Source organism: Aotus nancymaae, unplaced genomic scaffold (genome assembly GCF_030222135.1).
Source record: "Aotus nancymaae isolate 86718 unplaced genomic scaffold, 86718_ANA_hifiasm-v0.15.2.pri h1tg000040l, whole genome shotgun sequence".
Taxonomy (NCBI): Eukaryota; Metazoa; Chordata; class Mammalia; order Primates; family Aotidae; genus Aotus; species Aotus nancymaae.
In genome coordinates, this window is record NW_026988454.1 from 7892506 (window position 1) to 7912797 (window position 20292).

A 20292-nucleotide genomic window follows, 5' to 3' on the forward strand; every position below is an offset into this window, starting at 1 on the left:
AACCTTTGACCTCCATGTGCAAAATACAAAGCATTTATTAAACATTTAAGACCTAAAGAAATGAGTGTATTCTCGTCAAACCTTAGCAATGGCTAAAACTCCATGAAAACACAGGCAAGTTTTACACAGGATAGAAGATTCTGAGATTAAAGGGAAATGGGAAATGGAGTGACCCAGGGACAAGATCTCATTGCTGGTCTGAACACACACCGATATCTGAGCACACTCAAACGTGATCCTGGTGGAGTAGCGCTGGCTCCCACATTTGTCACCGTTGACATACACAATGCTCAAAGATCCATTCGCTGCAGCTTGGGGGCTCATCTGCACCACACCCAGATTCTGGTTATTGTCTTCTGACACTAAGCAAGACCCCAGTGCGCTGCCTGGAAGAACAGAATAAGTAGCTTGGGCATATGGAAGGAGGTGACCTTGAGTCAAATGCTAGAACAGTATGAACAGACACTGATCAAGAGACCAAACAGAACTCACCATGGCATCCAGGAATGTAAGGGAGAGGATTGCAAACACTCAAATAGAAAGTCCTCTTTCTCCCATCAACAGAGGTGTCAACAGCCGTCCAAGGCTTCCTGACTGCACTTAAGCCACTCAGGTCGTATTCATTTCCAGCCAGGTCTGAAAGACAATGAAAAACCACGCTGGAGAACTCTGCCTCCTTGTGAGCTCTCAAGAACTGCCTTTCACCCTAAGTAAACACTGTGGGGGTGTGAACCTGGCATTGCTAACTGTGAGGAATAAGGAAATCCACAGGAGGCAGAGGCTTTGCCTATAGAAACACACCTCCTCTGTCCCTCAAAACAGCCCTTCACAGCCAGGCATGATGGCATGCACCCATAGTCCCAGCTACTCCAGAGGCTGAGGCGGGAGGATCACTTAGGACCAGGAGTTCAAGGCCAGCCTGACAACATAGTAAGACCCTAAAGACTCTTCAAAAAAAAACAAACCAACAATTAAACCTTCACTGCCTTTGACAAGGAAGTACCACTGCTGCAGAGGTGGCAGGGCCAACCCCAGAGGTCAAGGGCTTCTGCATGCCCTGGCAGCTTCCAGGGCACAGCTAGGGAGTTTTAATATATTTTTCTTTTTTCATCCTCAAATAAGAAGCTCTGACAGTGTATGTGAAATTTGTTTCCTCTGCGTGTTCTTCTCTGTTCTTAAGATGCATCTGATCCCAAAAGACGGTTTAAAACCATTAACTATATAGTCAGATTCTCTTCAAGAAAAACATTACAACTCTAAGCATCATTCAAAGAAAATATGTAACAGAAATGTCATGCTGCTTGCAAAACCAAGCACACACACCATGCACACAAAAATATACACGCACACAGAAACACACTTCCATATCCACTCACACACACACACGCTGACTCTTGACTGGCCTCTTAGTTCTTAGGACACACGGCCTTACCAGTCACTTGGCAGTCTACTGGAGAAGGAACACAGGCCAACGCAGTTTCAAGCTCAAAGTAAGTGTTTCGGATCCCTTGGCCAGAGTCGATGTCTTGATGCAGGAATTTGGAGATCCCTGGGTAAACATCATCGTTGCAAACAAAGCGGATGATAAAAGCATCAGCGGTACCTGGAGAGCAAGAAAGCCCAGATTTAAGAAACAGAACAGTATTCGTGATGCAGCCCACAAACAAAGTGCAGCAACAGGACAAGGCCACCACTGGCAACAAGCTTCACAGCCATTCACGAGAACAATGACACTGGGGCACCAAGTCTGTTACAGGGGACTCGACATGAACACAGAGCAGCCACACTCACTACAACAGTGGCCTGTGTTATGACAGGTTTATACCATGAGCCTAACATCCTGGCATCCCTACTCTTCCAGAAAATATTTAAATCCCACATGAGTTTATCAATCCAAGAATTAGAAGATAATGTCACTCTAATTTGTTGGTTTACTCAACAAATACTAAGTTCCTACCACATATAGGAATGAATGAAGCAGAAGAAAACCCCTGCCTGCAGTTGTGCTGGTTGCAGAGCAAGCAGCAAGTACAAAGACTCCAGAGGGGAGGGTGAGGGAGAGTGGGCTTCGCTCATGTCAGAAACAGGGAAGCCAGCGGGTAATTTCTCAGAGAGTCCCCATGGGTGTCCCATGGTCATACTGTGGATGCTGCCCTCTAGGTGTAGTGCAGAGCCACTAAGGGCTCTGAGCTGGGAAGTGACATGATGTGACATTTCAGAAACATCACTCTGACTGCTGTGTTGAATACAGGCTACAGCAGGCCCCCTTATCTGCAGGGGGATATGTTCTGAGACCCACAGTGGATGCCTGAAATTGAGAACCCTCTATATACTATGCTGCTTCCTGTACACACAAACCAAGAATGAAGTTTAATTTGTAGGTTAAGCACAGCAAGAGATTAACAATAAAACAGAACAGTAACAACATACTGTAATAAAAGTTACATGAATGTGGTCTCTCATTCTTTCTCACAAAATACCTTATTATTTTCAGACCATGTAAGACCACACAAAGTGAAGCCGTGGACAATGGGACTCCTGTATTCTGTGAGGTCAAATGCAGGAAGACCAATCTGGTGGCTCATGCAGCAAGGTGGACAGCACAGCCCATGGTGGCGGGAGTGTCCACATCCTACACTCAGAAAGGTGCACGGCCAGCCACAAAACCACCAGGGCCCTCATTAGCTACAAAAACAATACGGCTCTGAGTTCACCTTTGTCAGAGAGAGGCCCTTTGTAGGTCAGAGTGATGAAGCCCTCTGTGGACAGCTGGAGGCTCTTCTCAACTCCAACTGGCCTTTCTGGCCGCAGATTCTTTAGCTCTTCAGTTTGAGTTTCTGCCTCACAGCCAGAAGCAGGTTTTCCCAGGATGGTCCCACAGACAGGCATTGTGCCACAGACATTGAACTGCAGGTCAGACAGTAAGAGCCAAACGAGTTTGTACTATGTATCTCACCACCGACAAGAACCCTAGCAACTCCAAATCCCACTGGGTCAAACGTTTGTTATTTGTTAGTCAACTTACCAACTTCCCGCTTTCCAGCATGTTAGTACAGTTAGTACATAAGTCCAAAGAGCAGTATCTATAAACTGCCTCTAAGGTTTAGTATACATAAGTCATTTTACTTATATAGTCCTGTATCTATAAATGGGTAAGATCTATTGCATTTAATAACGTACCATACGTAAGGGAGGGAAGACACAAGAGTCATAATGTTATAACATTTTCAATTATGAGAAAGTAGAAATCATTGAAATCATGTTAATTACAAGTAAATACAAAGCGGTATCCTATATGTCTTAAAAATTTTGGTATCATCCCATTAAAATAATTATAATTGCAAAAATGAAGCCACTTATGCTCTCTGGTGTGAAGACACAGTAAGGAGAGACCGATGGACAACGAGTACAGGCTTCAGGACTATATACAGAAAGTGATCCCTTAAAGAGAACTTATTATTTGAAGAATAACAGTCTTCATGTCTGAACTGTGCCAGAATGGTGGTAAATGGTTTTACCTCATTCTTCCCTTAAATCTGGATTTTCCTATCTCCTTCTGAGTGACAGCTGTCACCAGTGCCCTGGGAAATTCTGTCTCCTGAATCACCTGGTGCAAGTGACTCTCTTCTTGTTTCAAAGCAAACTGGAAATTCATCATATTGCTCTTACCACAAAAGTCTTCCCAATGCTGGAGACCACATATCCTTGTGAACTGTTTAGCGGGTTAAGATTAAACACAAATCCACTGTTGGGATCCCTTATAGAGCAAGCCTACAGGAAACAAAATGGGGAAGAAGAGGCGCATTCAAACAATTCCACAGGAACATGACAAACATTCCGCACCTCCAGACACCTGCATGTATGCACCTGACAAAGCTGTTTCTCCACTTACTTTCAAAATCCCAATCAAAAATGTAGCTCTACATGTACTCAGCAGCCTCTTGAAATATACCACCCTTAAGTATACCAAGTATGAGTCCAGACTCAGAGATTACATTCACCTGAAAGCTGTTAAGGCTACTGCATCTCTCTGACTAAGAAGACTAGGAAACATAAGGCCCATAAATTAATTTCTTAAAGAAAATAAACATCTTAAGAAATCTCATGTTCTGTTTTCTGTCTTAATTATTCACTTAAGGTAGTCATGGGAAGTATGATCAGGTGACTGTCAAACAATATCCTCTCCTCTACTTGGTAAATTTAACTTTGCTCTGGGCCTTCCTCTGTCCAATGAATGCAGGGACGGGGACAGTTGCCACAGCCCCAGAAACACTGTCCATGAATAAGGGTGCCTGGCATCCTGCCCTCACTGAGCACTTACAAAGCCAGGACCCTGTGCTGGGGCTGATGGTTTGGAAAAGACCTGGTCCCTGCTGCCAGAGTCTACAGTGTAGCTTAGAATAGGAAGCAGGGAGGCAAACAGGTCCCACCATAAAGAAATATGCACAGTGCTGTGAAAACAACTTACTACCCTGGGGAGGTCAGAGAGAACATCACTGAGCAGCTTACTGTTATGGCCTGCAGGGCGCATTCAACAAGGGGAGAGCGCGGACCTGAGCAGAGGGCGGGAGGAGCCAGAGGATACAGCAGGCACTGAGTGCCTCAAGTGGCACAGTAACACCTGTGGGATCTGCCCTACGCACAGGGCCACGGTGAGACTCACAGGCCTCACCCTACAGACAGGATCACATTAACACCTGTGGGCTCTGCTCTATGGATAGGGTCACATTAAAACATACTGAGCTGGTTTAGGTGTGGAGTAATGTATCAACTAGTCAGACGTCTGCCAGTGATGCAGAAGCCCCAGAGCCCACCAGGACGCCACTGTCACATGTGAGGAACAAAGGAATGGAGACGAAAGGAAGGAAACTACAGTGAGCAAAGAGTTAAGACTAAGGGATAAGATCCTGGTTCTTATCCCAGGATCTGGGAGCTAGGGGTGGAGAGGAACTCAGGGTGACCTGCAGACACCCACTGTCAATGCAACACAGTAACTGATTCAGAAAACAGGGACAGGGTCAGTTCAGAGCTGGGATACTGGGTGAGTTGAAGATGTCCAACAGGCCATTCAGCATGAGGTCAGGCGACAGCACACGTACCTGGTCTGTATCTGTCATTGTCTGGATGGGACAGGCAGCCTCTGTGTTCCACAGGAAACTGACCACACACTCCCAGTTGAGAGAAAATATGAGGTGGCTGTTCTGAAAGGGTAAATCCAGGATAAAAGTCAATACAGTAACACGGAACTATATCTAACTGAAAGAATACTAGTCTGCGACATAAAAATAGTCAAAATCTGCTGGATGTTTATTATGAGTCAGCCATACGCTAGGCACTTAATGTGCATTACCTAATTAGACTTTAATGTTCTCATTCTCCCTATGAAGGCAAAATAATCTCTTATTGGATATTAAGAAAATATAGAAATATTAATAATTAATAATATTAATTATTTCTATATTAAGAAATATAGAAATCACGCCAGCGGTAAATGGTAGAATTTGGATCCAAACCTAGGTCTGAGTGCAAGTGTACACTTCTGAGAAGCACCTTATACAACAAGTTAAATGCAAGAATCCATACACAAAGGTGACAGTACATGGGATTCACTGACGTCACCTCAGGATGAGGCAACACTGGCCTGCTCTGTCAGAGGTCACGAAGGTGCTGAGCAGTGGCAGGAAGGGGCACAGGAGGGCTCCTAGAGGTAGCATGTTCTTTCTTGATGTGTGTCCTGTTCAGCCATGTTCAGTTTGCAGAAACTCACCCAGCTGTATCTCGTTATCATCTGCATACCCTTCCGTGTGTATGTTTCCGTAAAAAGTTCCCCCAGAGAGCCATTACCTTTGTAAGAGCACCACTGCCACGTGGGCAATGGTAGCTGCCGATTCTTAAGTGTTCATCACACACCAGGACTGTACTGAGTTTTGTTAGCATTTCTCAACTGTGCCTCACAGTGACCCACAAACACAGCCTACAAATGAGAAAACTGAGGCAAAAAGAAGTAAAGACACCTACCCAGGGTCATGGGTTCAGGAACAACAGCCACTAACACAGTCCACAGTCTTGCCCATCATGAGCTCCTACCCCGGAAAGCCGCTGCCCACTCCAGGCCTCACCAACACTAGTAGTAGAATAAAAACACACCTGCTCCTTCCACTTCACAATGTGCTTAGAAAGTGACTGAGCTTTAACCTGTGAAAATTCTGTGACTGTAAATCCCCTAGGAGCGCGGCCTGTCTTCCTTCAGTGAGTGTCTTCCCTGAGCCGCGCTGTGTAGCAGGCCGCATATGAGTGCTGACAGACACGATGACAATGTGAAGTTACTCTGTAAACTAAATCAGGTATCACAGAAAAGCTGGAAAATTCAGGGTCCAAGAATTTTCTGGAACTACTCAATGTCTCAATAGCAACAAGAAACCAGAGAGGGAGGGAGCAGTCCACAGGCAGGGAAGGCACAGATGGGCCCAGAACAGAGATCGCCAGGCTGAACTCGACAACCTGGCCACATCCCCGTGGAATCCCAAACCTGGATCTTTGCTGAGACTGAGAGAAGTGGGCGGCCCCAGCTCAAGGAGAACCTAAGGAGAGTATGCACGACCTCAAGAGAACACCTCCTGCAGAGAGCGCGGGCCAAGCTCAGCCTGCCAGTCATGCATTCCCTGATCACAGAGATCTCCAACTCTAAAGGAAGCATCTCTTAGGGAAAAGAGTGTATTGGCCAATGACAAAGTGGACCAGGCACGTGAGTGACACAGTGTCCACTGGGCCACTGCAGGGCAGGAACGCATCCTCCTGGCTCATTTCAGTTGGGCTGGAGGAAGCGGCCACATACCCTTAACAAGGGACTATTAATAATGTAGCTGATGGTGAACATGGCTTAGTCTCTCCACAATTCTAACCATTTGATAATTTCTCAGAAACACATGACCCTGGTATAAACCTAAAACTACAGGCAATAAGGTAAGAAATAAAAATAAAATCCTTGGCCCCACAACTGACCGAACACACCCCACTCTTGGCCAAGAAGACCCCAGAGAAACCTTAAAAACTGCATTCCTGTCCATAACAGGGTTGGAGGAGAGACACATCTCATTACACCCCTTTCCTCACTAACTGCTAGGACTTCTTCCCTAAGTGCTAATCAGAAGCCAGCCCTTTTGAAAGACTCCACTGCTGGTATCATACCGCGGCCTGCCAATGTCCATCCTTTCTGTGGTTCTGACAACACAACAGTTGACCAGCATTTCCTCCTGATAAGAGACCACAATTCCCAGGCGGTCCTGGCTGTCTACAGAGGCTCCACATAGAGAGCTTTCGTGTCCTTTGCTTCACCTTTTGACACACAGGGCCTAAGTGTAATACATTTAAATGTTACATCTCCAACCCAAAATGAACATGGGACACATGCTACACACGTTAGCCTACCACACACGTGTGTGCCACCTCTTCGTGAATATGCATAGCTCCTCCCTGCAACCTGCTGAATATGTATACTTGGCTAACCTGCTCAGCATCCATTCCTGTCTTAGTCTTCCACCCTCCAAGTGCTTGTTTCTGGCTTCTGGCCTGAGGCTATGCTTCCCAGCCTGTCAGAAACTGCCACCCTGTAGGGTGCAACCCTTTATGAGAAACAAAACTCTCCTTTCCAAATTCAGGAACCTGATCATTCTTCAGCTGACAAAAGCAATTAGATTTGAGACCATCAAAAAATATCTAGGCTGTGTGTAGTGGCTCATACTTATAAGCCCAGCACGTTAGGAAGCTGAGGCAGGAGGACTGCTTGAACCTAGGAGTTCAAAGACCAGCTTGGGCAACATAGGGAGACCCCCCTCTCTACAAAATATTTAAAAACCATTTTGGTAACTACAGGTAACTCCACCTGAGTTTCAGCTACTCAGGAGGCTGAGGTGAGAGGATCACTTGAGGCCAGAAAGTCGAGGCTGCAGTGATGCAGTGAGCAATGATCACACACACTGTGCTCTAGCGTGGGTGACAGAGTAAGACCCTGTCTCAAAAAAAGAAAAAGAGTTCTAGACATAAATACTGGTGACAGATACAGGACATGAGAGACATGCTTAATGTATGTAACCCAAAGACAGTGAGAATGGTCAGTTTTATATTATATATATATTACCACAATTAAAAAACAGAAGCAATTGGGACTGTACAAAGTGGCCCCAAAGCATTTCCATGGGAAGAAGAGCAGAGCAAACTCCACATGGTCTGATGTTCTCCCTGGCTAAGGAACTCGGGGTCAACAGCAATCCCACTCACCTCCTCTATCTCCTAGCCTTAATTTATTTTACTATGACAATTACTATTTTAAAACAGGATCTTGCACTGTTACCCAGGGGCTGCAGTACAGTAGCACATCCTCAGCTCACTACAACCTCTGCCTTCTGGGCTCAAGTGATCCTCCCACCTCAGCCTCCCGAGTAGCTGGGACTACAGGTGCACACCACCACATTTGGCTAATTTTTAAATTTTTTTGTAGACATGGGGTCTCATTAGGTTGCCCAGGTTGGTTTCAAACTCCTGGGCTCAAAGATCCTCCCCTCTCTGCCTCCCAATTTTTTTGTTTTTCTTTAAGACAGGAGCTAACTTTGTCTTCCAGGCTGCAGTGCAATCATGGCTCACTGAATCCTCAACCTCCTAGGCTCAAGGAACCCTCCTGCCTCAGCCTCCAGAGTAACTGCGACTACAGGCATGTGCCACCACACTTGACTAAATTTTCTTATTTTTTGTAGATGGGGTCTCACTATATTGCCCAGACTGGTCACCAATTCCTGGCCTCAAGTGATCCTCCCAAGTCAGCCTTCCACAGTGCTGGGTTAGATCTGAGCCACTGCGCCAAGGCCTCAGCCTTAATTTCTTATTCCTGTTTTGTATTACACATACAGCCCTCACTGTTCACCCACAAGCCTAAGCTACACCAAGCCTCAGATTCCTCGTCTGTGGACTTCGGAGTTTGGAATGCTGGGGCTCAGAAAGCAATACCCCAAGGACCGGTGCTCTGACATGCTGAGAAGCTGCCTGAGAATCAAGGTCGTCCTTTTAACCGTGACTTGTTACCTCCACCCCCAAGCACAGGGAGGGACTTTCTCTGGAATTTCCTTACCTGACCAAGAAGGCTTCTTTCCAAAGAAACTCAGAAATCTCATTATCTATCCCAGAAAAAAAGACTGAGGACAGCAATCACACCTGGACAGACTTGTACACAAGATAACGCCTGCCTCATTCAGGCTCCAAAGAGGATCATTTGCAAGTTAATTTCTGTCTATTCTTTCTTCCTAATAATCACTTGCTGCCTCCTCAAAAGAACTGTCTGCATCCCCCATCTCCCTCTCCCCTGTGAAACAGGGCATGTAACTTCTGTGCTGCTTTAGGCTGCTGGGTCATCTTTCTCCTGCTACTTATTCCCCGGTGCTATACGTGTTAAAATTTTACATGTGTTTTCTCCTGTTGACAGCTGATTTCCAGGAAAATTTCAAAGAGTGAAAGGGAAGCTTTCCCTTGGCCCCTACAGGACCAAACTATATCTAAGTTTCATTCCACTCCCACAATCCTCAGATCATCAACTCACAAGAACTACGAGGCAAGATAATGTCTGTGTGACTCAGAAAGAACAACACACATCACACCATAGCCTCAAACTCCGCAGCAAAAGATGAAGCTTATACTTCAGAAATCGCAGCCATGAAGGTACCACAAATCACTCCCTGCCTGTATACATATACACTGCACACTGACCTTAAGCAGAAGTAAGGCTGGCCTAACTCTGCCATCCACCCCAAGACTGTTGATTTCTGTCAAGAGACACATCAGGCAACGCTCAGTCAAGAAATGCAGCAGTTACGATCACCAGCCAGGAGCAGCGCCTTACCATCCTCCCCCTGGAGCAGACAAGATGGATCCTCGTGGTATACGTGGTCCGTCTGCCATCGCTGGTGGTGCAGGCCGACCCATTCACGTATTCCAGAAGGAGACTGCCACGCCCCTCAACCACCGGGCCAGACTTTGCCATTCCCAAGTTACTGATGGAAACCACTTCGGTGAAGGAGCCCTGCAAGAAAACCAGTCTTGTTAGGCTTTTCCCTCTGAAGACAGTCGATTCATTATTGGTGATGTTTACACTCTATAAAGTTGCAGCACACAATAAATTATCGAATATAGAATCCCCTTACTACATAAGGAATAGGAAACCGTCCTCACACAGAGTTAACAAGAACTGCATGCTGGGTTCCGGGCATGCAATTAAGCACTAACCAGGTTGCATGCTGGCCTGTAACTGAAAGTCACATAGCACTAGATACTACTTGCATCCCCATTATTGCTACAGAAAGAATCACTGCCATTACAGTCATAAGGCTTTCGTTTAAGAATTGCATAAGATGTTCTTCAGATCCCTGAATTTCAATGGAATGGCTGACACTGACCACTCTGAAGACCCCCCGACAGAGGAACCAAATGCAGTTTCTTTATCTGCCCATCCCATGACTTCACCCTGCACTCTTCCACCAATAAACAATCCCCACTCCATGGCCCGCTCCAAACCCCTTTAAAATCGCTACACCCAAACTCCTTGGGGAGATGGATTTGCGGTTTCCTCTCATCGCCTCATTCATCTGCCCTACAATTAAAATCTTTCTCTACTGTAATCCCCAGTATCTCAGCATACTGACTGGCTACACATCAGGCAAACAAACCTATTACACACAGATTATAATCTTAAATCCCAAGACAGCTCGTGCTGACAGATTCTATTCTTTTTATTTTACAAAAGGAAAAACGAGGCAGGAGTGTTAAGTGGCTCACCTAAGGCTGCCTCACTAAACTTTCAGAACACAAGGGAATAAATCACGCTTGAAAAGGCTTTAGTGTGAATTCTAGGCAAGAAACTTCTCTTAGGAAGATCTTACAAGGTAATGCAGCGTGGGAGCTCCAGCTCTGGGGCATCTCTGAGACGGATGCCAGAGTTGGAATTCAGACCCCATCCAAGTAGCCCCAGGGCTGGAGTTTCTGCGCTGCACTGCCTCACCATCTCCATCCTCTGCTCATCTCAGGGTGAGAGAAGTAAGAGGCCAGAGCATCACCCTGTTCAGCCTCAACCAGGAACACGCTTGTCAGGCACTACGCACACTTGGCCACTACACTCGTTCCAACAATGACTGTGAAAGCACTCCGCCTGGTGATTTTGGAGTTACAAGCGTCAGCAAGCAAATTCATAGATGCAGAGTCTATGAATAATGAGGACTGACTGTACACTGAAGTCATTGCTCCAATAAAGAACACACATGTGCACAGGTAAACACAACCCGGAACTCAATTCCTAACCACCATAATAGACTTGCCACCTTCCCTTAAAAACCTCCAAGCTGCCATTAGCACACACCAAAAAAAGTACATTCCCAACATGCTATTTTTACAGAAGCCAACTTCCAGAGACATCTCTATTTTAAGATTCACCATGTACAACGACCACAGGAGACATGCAAACGTTCTGGCGGTGACTACATTCAACCCAGTGACGAACTGCAGTGAATGAGAGCACATGTGCTTGAATCTAGTTCATCCACAGAAAACTCTCCCAAACCAGTTTCTTCCCCTAATCAATCTAGAAGCAAGAGCTTTTGGAAGCAAAACTCTTTTTCACAGGTATCTGCTGTGAGCACCTCAGACACTTTCGAATTCAGGCGAGACATAAACATTTGGTGCTTCCTCTGCCCTTTGTGTGATCAAAGGTCTCCAACACAGCATTCTCCATGTGAACAATGATGCCTGTATGACAAATTTCTGTTCCTACAGGAGGCAGATGAGTTCACACGGAGGCCCCACTCCTGCTCAGAGGGCTTCTCTCAAGCAGCCGTGCCCCCTTTGATCTGGGTATCCCAAAATAACCACCACCTCCCACTAAGTCATGGAATTGGGAGGGAAAAGGAGACATGCAGTGAAAGCAGACTCACTTGATCCTTTTCATATTTCATCTGGCAAGCCGATGCATATCGGTCACAGCCCGGCACTGGATTCAGAGGCCGACACACGTTGATGTAATATTTCCTCCACGCAACATGTTCCCCTGAGTTGTCCATGGCGTACCAGTTTCCTCCAAGGCCACCTTCAGATTTTGCCAGACTAAAATTTCAAAGCAAAATGTACACATTTTTAAAGAGCTTACACATTTCAGTCTAATTGATTTCTATGTAGTTGGAAAGTAAAGATATCAAATAAAATATGCTCCACTAATCACACTGCAAGAAGCTGGCTTGCCTGGACTCATGATGCACCAGGATTATACTCAACTGCCACTAAATTCAGTATGCAGTAGACCTTAACTGTCCCCCGTGTCTCTGCACTGACAGTCACTGTTTTAAATGATGATGCTAAAGGCCGAGGCTCTGTTATGGCCAAGACTGGTTGCTATTCCAAAGGCAACCAGACCATTATTAGAATTCATTCTGCTGAAAATGCCCCACCTTGGTCCTGCAGCCCCAGAGCCAGCATCACTCCCTGTCATCAGCTCAGTCACATGCTCACCAGCAACATCCGCAACCTCAGCGTCTGTACCAGGCCAAAAACAGAGCAGCTGACTCTGCCTCACCTGGAGAGGTCATATTGCTCCAGCGTGGAGGGGTCGGTCACCACGCACTCCAGGGGCTCCTCCGGACAGGCATAGCTGGTGTACCACCGGAAATTGTAGGTGGAGTTATCCTCTTCCTAATCCGTGGCCGCAGAGAAATACGGGGAGGGATGGCAAAAAGAGAAAGACACGTGACATAAACCAGGATTCAAAAAAGGACAAGGGCATTGGTCCCAATGAGAAACCATGTAAAAAAGAGCTTACTCTCCCATCTCTCTCTATTTTATTAAAGGGAAGATTGTTAAGTAATAAATTGGGATGCAAATTTAGCCTCTGCTAAGTGGGGGTTAATTCAGGACTTTTTAAATGCTTTTGCATGTTTTATACCCAAAACTGAAAAGCTTGTGGGCTGTTATTGATGTGCTCAACCCACTAAATAAACAGGTTAAAAAACTAATACTGCCTACGTGCCCTGGCAAATCTACTTACAGTGATGATTTAGCCAGAAACCCAGACTGATACAAGCTCTGCTTCTCAATAAAAGGCCCACCAGGCTGGGCACAGTGGCTTACACCTGTAATCCCAGCACCCTGGGAGGCCAAGGGGGCAGATCATGAGATCAGGAGTTCAAGACCAGCCTGACCAACATGGTGAAATCCCGTCTCTACCAAAAATATAAAAGTTAGCCAGGCATGGTGGCGCACACCTGTAATCCCTGCTACTCGGGAGGCTGAGGTAGGAGAATCACTTGAACCCAGGAGACGGAGGCTGCAGTGAGCCCAGATCACACCACTGTACTCCAGTCTGGGCGACAGAGCGAGACTTCATCTTAAAAAAAAAAAAAAAAAAGGGCCTACCATGGATGTGTGTACCCTCAGGGAACGCGATGAGGGACAGACATTCCTACCTGATATTCCGGGAAGCCCACCCCCGCATCTCGATCACAAAGAAAGGTGATGAGCGTAGCTCTCGGCGTGTGCCTTTCATTGTTATAGGGCGTGCCGCCTCTGTAATTCAGCTGGATCATCCCATCATAATATGAAAGCTTCGCATTACTCAGTCCCAAGTTCCAAGTCTTCTCATCACTAAAATAAACACACATTTCTCTCAGCAAAGACTTGAGGGGCAGAAGCACTCCAAGGCTGCCACACTGAAGGAAGGGCCTGTGAGCGACATGGAGAGCCACCAGGCCTAGGCCCAGGCTTCAGATCACAGGAACCCACATAAGGTCTCTAACCGCAGCAGGGACACCAGGAACCAGATCTCCTCTCAGCACCACTGGTTTAGACAACTCACTTCATTTGAACTAATGCCACACAGAATGCAGATTTACGGACATAAATATCTAGGAACTGAGAAGCACAAAATGCACAGAAGTGAAGCACGACCTCAACCCACCCTTCCTTCCCAAAAATGTGGCCTGCTCCTTTCTCTGGGAAATTAAGCTCCTAACATCCTTCAGTTTTCAGGCAGGTCTCATCAGTATTTAAATGCTTGTCATAAAGCAATGACATTGAGAGCACGCCTATTCCTGAATAAAATATCCGTTGGCATATAATGCCTAACGATGAACCAGAACTGACAAGGTACTTGCCTTTTTGCCACCTGGCAGGCTCCTGAGTCTGGCTGACAGGCGCTTACAGACACTGGGCCACACACATTTATATAAAAGTCATACTTCTTTGTCTCAACTTTATAGGCACCATTTTTCTTTGTGAGAGGTGACAAGTCAAAAGAAAATCCTAAGAAAGAATAAAAATGATAAAAGTATGGAAGGTCAGTCAGAATAGTCAACAGGGTGGTCTCACCCCATAGTTTGAAAGGGAGCGATTCTTCCCAGGAGGTTCCCAATGGCAGGAAGAAGTAGAGGAGACAGAAGAGACACTACCCCTTGAGGCCACCGGGACTGCGATTACTAACATTTCCCTTGGAGATGGATCCAGCTCCACCATTCCCTTCTACTGCGTTAGCCTAGAGCCCTATTCAAAGCCCATAACTGCTGGTGTAATAAACAACCAGCATGTTCACAGTAGGATGAGCACAATATTATGGACTTTTTGTAAGGTCTCCCTCAGAGAGGTTTCTTGCCTAGAATTCACATGAAAGCCTTTTCAAAAAAAATTTATTCCCTGTGTTCCGAAAGTTCTGCATTCAGCAAACCCACCTCAATAATTTAAGATGGTATGTTCAATATCTCAAATGAGCCCCAAACATCAGATGTTCAGAATTTTGTTCAAACAGCATTAATAAAATTCTAAGGCAGGTTACCTTGAAAACCCTCACGGAGAATATTTAGGAAAAAATCTTAAGTGGTTCCAAGTCACAGTAAACCAGGTGCTGCTCAGACACATACCTGCCTGGGAGTCAAAGACCGTGCAGTTCTCCCCTTCCGTCTTAAACAGCACACAGGCAGCAGCTGTGTGCCACTCAAACTCATAAAAGCAACCGCCGTCCCCAGAAGTTCTCAACACCGGTGCACTTTCTAGATCACCTGTCAAAGCGGAAAAGAGATGGGGATCACTAACCCATTCATTTCTTAAAAATCTTTTTTTTTTTTTTTTTTTTTTTTTTGAGACGGAGTTTTGCTCGTCACCCAGGCTGGAGTGCAATGGCGCGATCTCGGCTCACGGCAACCTCCACCTCCTGGGTTCAGGCAATTCTCCTGCCTCAGCCTCCTGAGTAGCTGGGACTACAGGCACGCGCCACCATGTCCAGCTAATTTTTTGTATTTTTAGTAGAGACGGGGTTTCACCTCAGCCTCCCAAAGTGCTGGGATTACAGGCATAAGCCACCATGCCCAGCCCTTTCTTAAAAATCTTACCTTATTCTTACTCTGCTAGAAGTAAACTTGGAAGGGATAGTGGGAAATGAGGTATAATGCATGAAGGGTCAAAAAACAGCCCTACAAATATAGTACCATTCCACCTATATGAGGTATCTAAAATGGTTAAATCCACAGAGACAAAGTCAAAGAGAGGGAATGGGGAGCTCGTGTTTAATGGGAACTGAGTGTCAGTCTGGGAAGATGAAAAAGTTCTGGAGATGGATAGTGGTGGTGATTACACAACAGTGTCATCAAGCTACACACTTAAAAGCTGCTAAGATGGTAAATTTCCATTATGTTGTATATTTTACCATAAAAAACAAATAAAATGACCCTAGCTTTTGACTTTAGCCTACAGCAGGGAACTTATCCTAAGGAAATATTTCAATGGGAGGTAGAGAGAGGATACATAATAGCACAATTAGCAACACTAGAAAAGCCCTATTAATCCAACAATAAGGAAAATGTTAAAAAAAAATAAAACCACACCACGTCAACAAGGAAGTTCCTAAAAATTATTAATAGAACTGTCAAACATAGAAGAGTATTTACAAAATACTACACTTTGAGAAACATTAAGATTTGTTAACATATAAAAATTCTGACTTGGTAAAAACAACATATACCTATCAATAAAAGTAATAAAAATTAACATTATGCTTCAGTAGTGAGATCATGGACAATGTTTTAAACCATTTATGCTTTTTTCCTCCTTTGGAGGAAGTTAAGTAACCACAAGACTGGCCCCGTATCAGTCCCAAGGAAGAGGATGCAGCGCTGAGACCCACAACTCCCTTCTGACACCATCGGTTTCTCCATTTCTGGTTTGGTTTGGGGGAGCGGATGGGGGAAAAATCAAAAAGACCTATTTCCCATCACCAAAGGTTCTGGAACTCAAAATGCTTAACACCATGCCAATCTGTCTGATCACCTTTACAGTGACCAATGAGGAACAGAGATATGAAGAATGCAGGACCTCTGGCAGAAGCCAGTAAAAGATTTCATCTTGTTTTTTAAATTTTTACCTGGCTTGCACACAAGTGTGATATTAGTTCTTATTTTCTTGCCATGACCACAATCATCACCATCTGAATAAGAGAGTTGAATATTTCCTTTCTCTTTTGTGGGAGAAGAAATAAATTTTCCCAGATTTTTCCTTCCATTCTTATCTGTAAGAGAAAGGGGGAAAAAGCAGAAGATGTGGTTAAAAATTATCACGCAGACAAAATGTGTTTAAAAAAAAGAAAGAAAGGGAGGTAGGGAGGGAGGGAGGGAGGGCAGGAAATGAATCAGCCCAAACCCAGCAGGTGCAGCCCTTCTCCAGCCCACCTAACCCATCAGGGCAGTCGATAGGTTTCCCTAGAGAGCCACATTTGACTAGATGTTAACAGCCATATCAAGGTCCTGCAGGGTCATCCACAGGCTCATCAGGAAAGTGCCGTGAACTCCCAGGGAAAGAAAGACCAAATGGCTTGCAACACACATCAGCGCCAACCGTAATGTGACACTGTCCCCTACTGTCAGGGCTTTAGCTACCCTAAGACACCAAGTATTTTGAAAGCACAGCCAAAGGGTGAGAATGTGTCTCATATCCAAAGCAGAAACTAACAAAACCTGTTTAGCAACCCAAGCAGGAGGCCACTTACTTCTTGGTTCATTTGCTTTTTATTATAAAGGATTAAAACTCTGTTCCAAAGTCCTTCTCACATAAAGATATGGACATGCCTGAACCTGCTTTGAAAGACACACCAGCAATTCTGAATACCGGGCTAATTCCTAAAATCCACCCAAAGGCTCACAACAGATTCTCACTCTCTCATAGCCTGGCATTTTCAAGGTAAAGTCATAAATAACAAAAATGAATGTGCTAAATATCTGTATCAAATAATTGAGAAGTCTCTGCATGACAGTGATGGGACCAAAACAATTACAGCAAAAGGAAGCAAAGCATACGAGCCACTCTGATCACCAGGGCTACAGCTGAGATTACACTTCCCTTAAGCCGTAACTTTTAAACAACTCTAGGCAATAAAGTTGTTGAAAAAAATAAAATCACTTGTACACAAATGCTGGCAATGTTATTCTTCAGGTTACAAACTAAAAAGATGATGTTGTATTTTCCACATGGTTCCTTCTGTTCCCAGTTATGGCTTTAGCCCATGTCAGGAAGCTTCAGCCAACTTCAGGACTCCAGAGTGCATCAAGCAGTTACCGACATTTGAGTTAGGAATGACAATTTTTTACCATTCTTTATGTGAATACAGAAAAAGGAGGCTTAGATGACCACAGGTTGATCTTCTAACTCATTCCAAACTAGATGCAGCTGAGCGCCACAGGCCCTGGAAAGCATCACCTAGATCTTCCCTCCAGGCACAACTCACCCACTGAGCACACTGCCGCATCCTCGGGACACCCTCGTGCCTTGCCTTCCTGCAGCACTCTGTGACAGATATTAATGAAAAAATGCTTTTTCTCTGTTTCCGTCTGGCTGCCATCCACGGCTTCCCAATTCTGCTCTGGTTCTGTAACAAAACAAAAGAGTATTTTAGCCAAAAGCAATGCTGATTTCTGTGAGTCACAAATGGTGATTAAGCCAAAGGTCAAGGGCCCAAAGCTCCCAAAGCGCTTAGTCACTCAATCCCCAGCACTCACGTTTCTGGAACCCAGGCAGACTAAAGGCACAAAAACTCACCAAGATTCTCAGGCTTCTCATTCAATGTGACAGAAACAAACTACACCCCAGTACTACTTTAGAAGAGTGCGACTAAACTTGAGGGTAGAGAACCAAATAGCAAAATTCTCCCAAGCCCCACAGTACAAAATTAGAAACTGAAAACCCAATCAAGAAGCCAGCCTGTGTCCTGGGACCTGGTAGAGTGGTACACCATTAATAATGCACCCAGCTCAGCCCCTGGGAAGGTCTGTGCAGCTAAAAGAAACCAGCAACCTCTTACACATCTGCAGACTGACTGCAGGACAGGATGCATGGTACCACAGAACACAAGCAAGGTACCATGGGTGGCCGCTGAACTCACAAGGCTCGTGAGCTGGTCAGTGTGAGCAGACACTGATCAGGCGCCTGCAGGAGGTGAGGGGACACCAACTGAGTGTCAGGAGCACAGCAAGCAAGTGCAAGGGCGTGGCCACAAAAAGCAAACCACACCGTAAACAGTCGCTGAAGGAGTTACTCTTAGAAAGTGTGTAAAGGAGGAGGTAAAGATATAAAAATACACATTCTCATTTGAAACATTTGCGGGTTGGGTACTGGGGTTTGGAAGGCAAAAACCCCATGACTCATCAGTGGTGATACAGTACATTTGGAGAAGTGCATTCCAATGTCAACAGCCTGAAAAAAACCATACAAGACTGGGCATGTGAACAAGGACCTGCCCTAAACACTGGAAGTTTGGGGTGGAGCCAGGGGGGCTGTAAAGTCTTATTACAAGCAGTAAGGAAGGGTTTCAGCTCTCGCCTCATAACTTCCTTAGGGCTATCTACGTGCAAATGCCACAAAATATTCCAGATTCCAAGAGACCAGAGCTGTATCAGGAAGTCTGTAGATTGAAAAAACTGTATCTCTCCATATCTCACAGATCCTAGGTTGTCTCTTGTACACAGTGATGTTTTTAAAAAAAATGTTGACTTAGGGGATCTAACAGCACCACCCAGTTTACTGTAAGAAACTCAGGCCTGGAGAACAGCTCGCTCAAGCAAACGTGGCAACACCAGTCATCAGCCAGGTCTCTGACTCTGCGGCTAGAACTCTTCCACTTCACAGAAAACTAACGTCTTCACTAGCATACGTGCCAGAATTAACAATAGCACCATTCCCAACAGCGCACAGTGTGTTTACCCACGACAACGCTGACAGCACTCACTGCCCAGGCGGTTCACAGTGAGGCAGGTTCTCAAACCCTCCGCAAGAGGGATTCCTCTTTCTAACCTGGTATTTTTGAAACCAGGTGGGACTCAAAAGACAGGAGCAGCAATCCTGTCACCACTGCTCTTTTTTTTCTTAAAAAAACAAAACGAAACAAAACAAAAAACGAGATACATGTACAGAGCATGCATGTTTGTTACCTAGGTATACGTGTGCCATGGTGGTTTGCTGCACCTACTGACCCACCCTCTAAGTTCCCTCCCCTCACCCCCAACCCTAAACAGGCCCTGGTGTGTGCTGTTCCCCTCCATGCCCATGTGTTATCAATGTTCAACTACCACTTATGAGCGAGAACATACTGCCAGCAGTTCTGTGACTGTTCTAGGTGGTAACTGCGTGAAGCAAGTCATTCTCTCTGCTTCAGGTCATCTCTCCCTTACGAAGGCAACTGGCTTCCAGGCCAGCTGCACCTAATTTGAGTTGCCAACAGGGTAAAACCAGTAATGCCTGCATCAGATTATCCCTGTTTGAGACTCCCATTCTTATTCCATCTGCTCTGTTTCCTGCTAAATTCCAAGCCCCCGAGGGCAGGGGACGTGCTTTGGGGGGCGCTGCTGCCTCCTGGGCATCTCTTCCAGTGCCTGCTGTGCAGCAGTGAGCTCAGCCTCAAGGACAAGCCTGCTGCACACTGGGGCAGCACTGAACAGCGGCCCAAGGCACACCATCTGCCTACAGGATCCAAACAGAAGAATCCTGGGGGCAGAGACTGGAGATCCCACCTTAGAGATGGAAGAGAGGCAGTGTGTAAACAGGTGAAAACTCAAGTTCAAAAGACAGCAACTGAACCATAGCTCCACCCTGTGGGCCTGAGAGTTACGAGAGAATATGGCCTGAGAGTTAGGGGAGAATATGGGAAGGCTGTTACAGAGAGAAAAAAAAATTTACAGGAAAAAAAAAAGCCAGCAAGCTTCTAAACACAGAGCACAAGGCCTGACACCCTGTAGGTGC

At 45.6% G+C, this 20292-nt stretch overlaps 1 protein-coding gene across 1 annotated transcript in view; it reads right to left on the bottom strand.

Moving 5' to 3' along the window:
* Positions 1-20292, bottom strand: part of IGF2R (insulin like growth factor 2 receptor) — a 122682-nt gene that overhangs the window by 40085 nt on the left and 62305 nt on the right. The window contains exons 12-25 of the mRNA XM_021669685.2: positions 17786-17926; positions 16430-16573; positions 14934-15071; positions 14175-14322; positions 13488-13665; positions 12602-12717; positions 11967-12135; positions 9887-10066; positions 5100-5201; positions 3670-3771; positions 2715-2907; positions 1433-1603; positions 493-636; positions 211-386 (exon numbers count right to left, since the gene is read on the bottom strand). Of these exons, the coding sequence (XP_021525360.2) occupies positions 211-386; positions 493-636; positions 1433-1603; positions 2715-2907; positions 3670-3771; positions 5100-5201; positions 9887-10066; positions 11967-12135; positions 12602-12717; positions 13488-13665; positions 14175-14322; positions 14934-15071; positions 16430-16573; positions 17786-17926 (2102 nt within the window). The remainder of the gene's footprint in view (positions 1-210; positions 387-492; positions 637-1432; positions 1604-2714; positions 2908-3669; positions 3772-5099; positions 5202-9886; positions 10067-11966; positions 12136-12601; positions 12718-13487; positions 13666-14174; positions 14323-14933; positions 15072-16429; positions 16574-17785; positions 17927-20292) is intronic.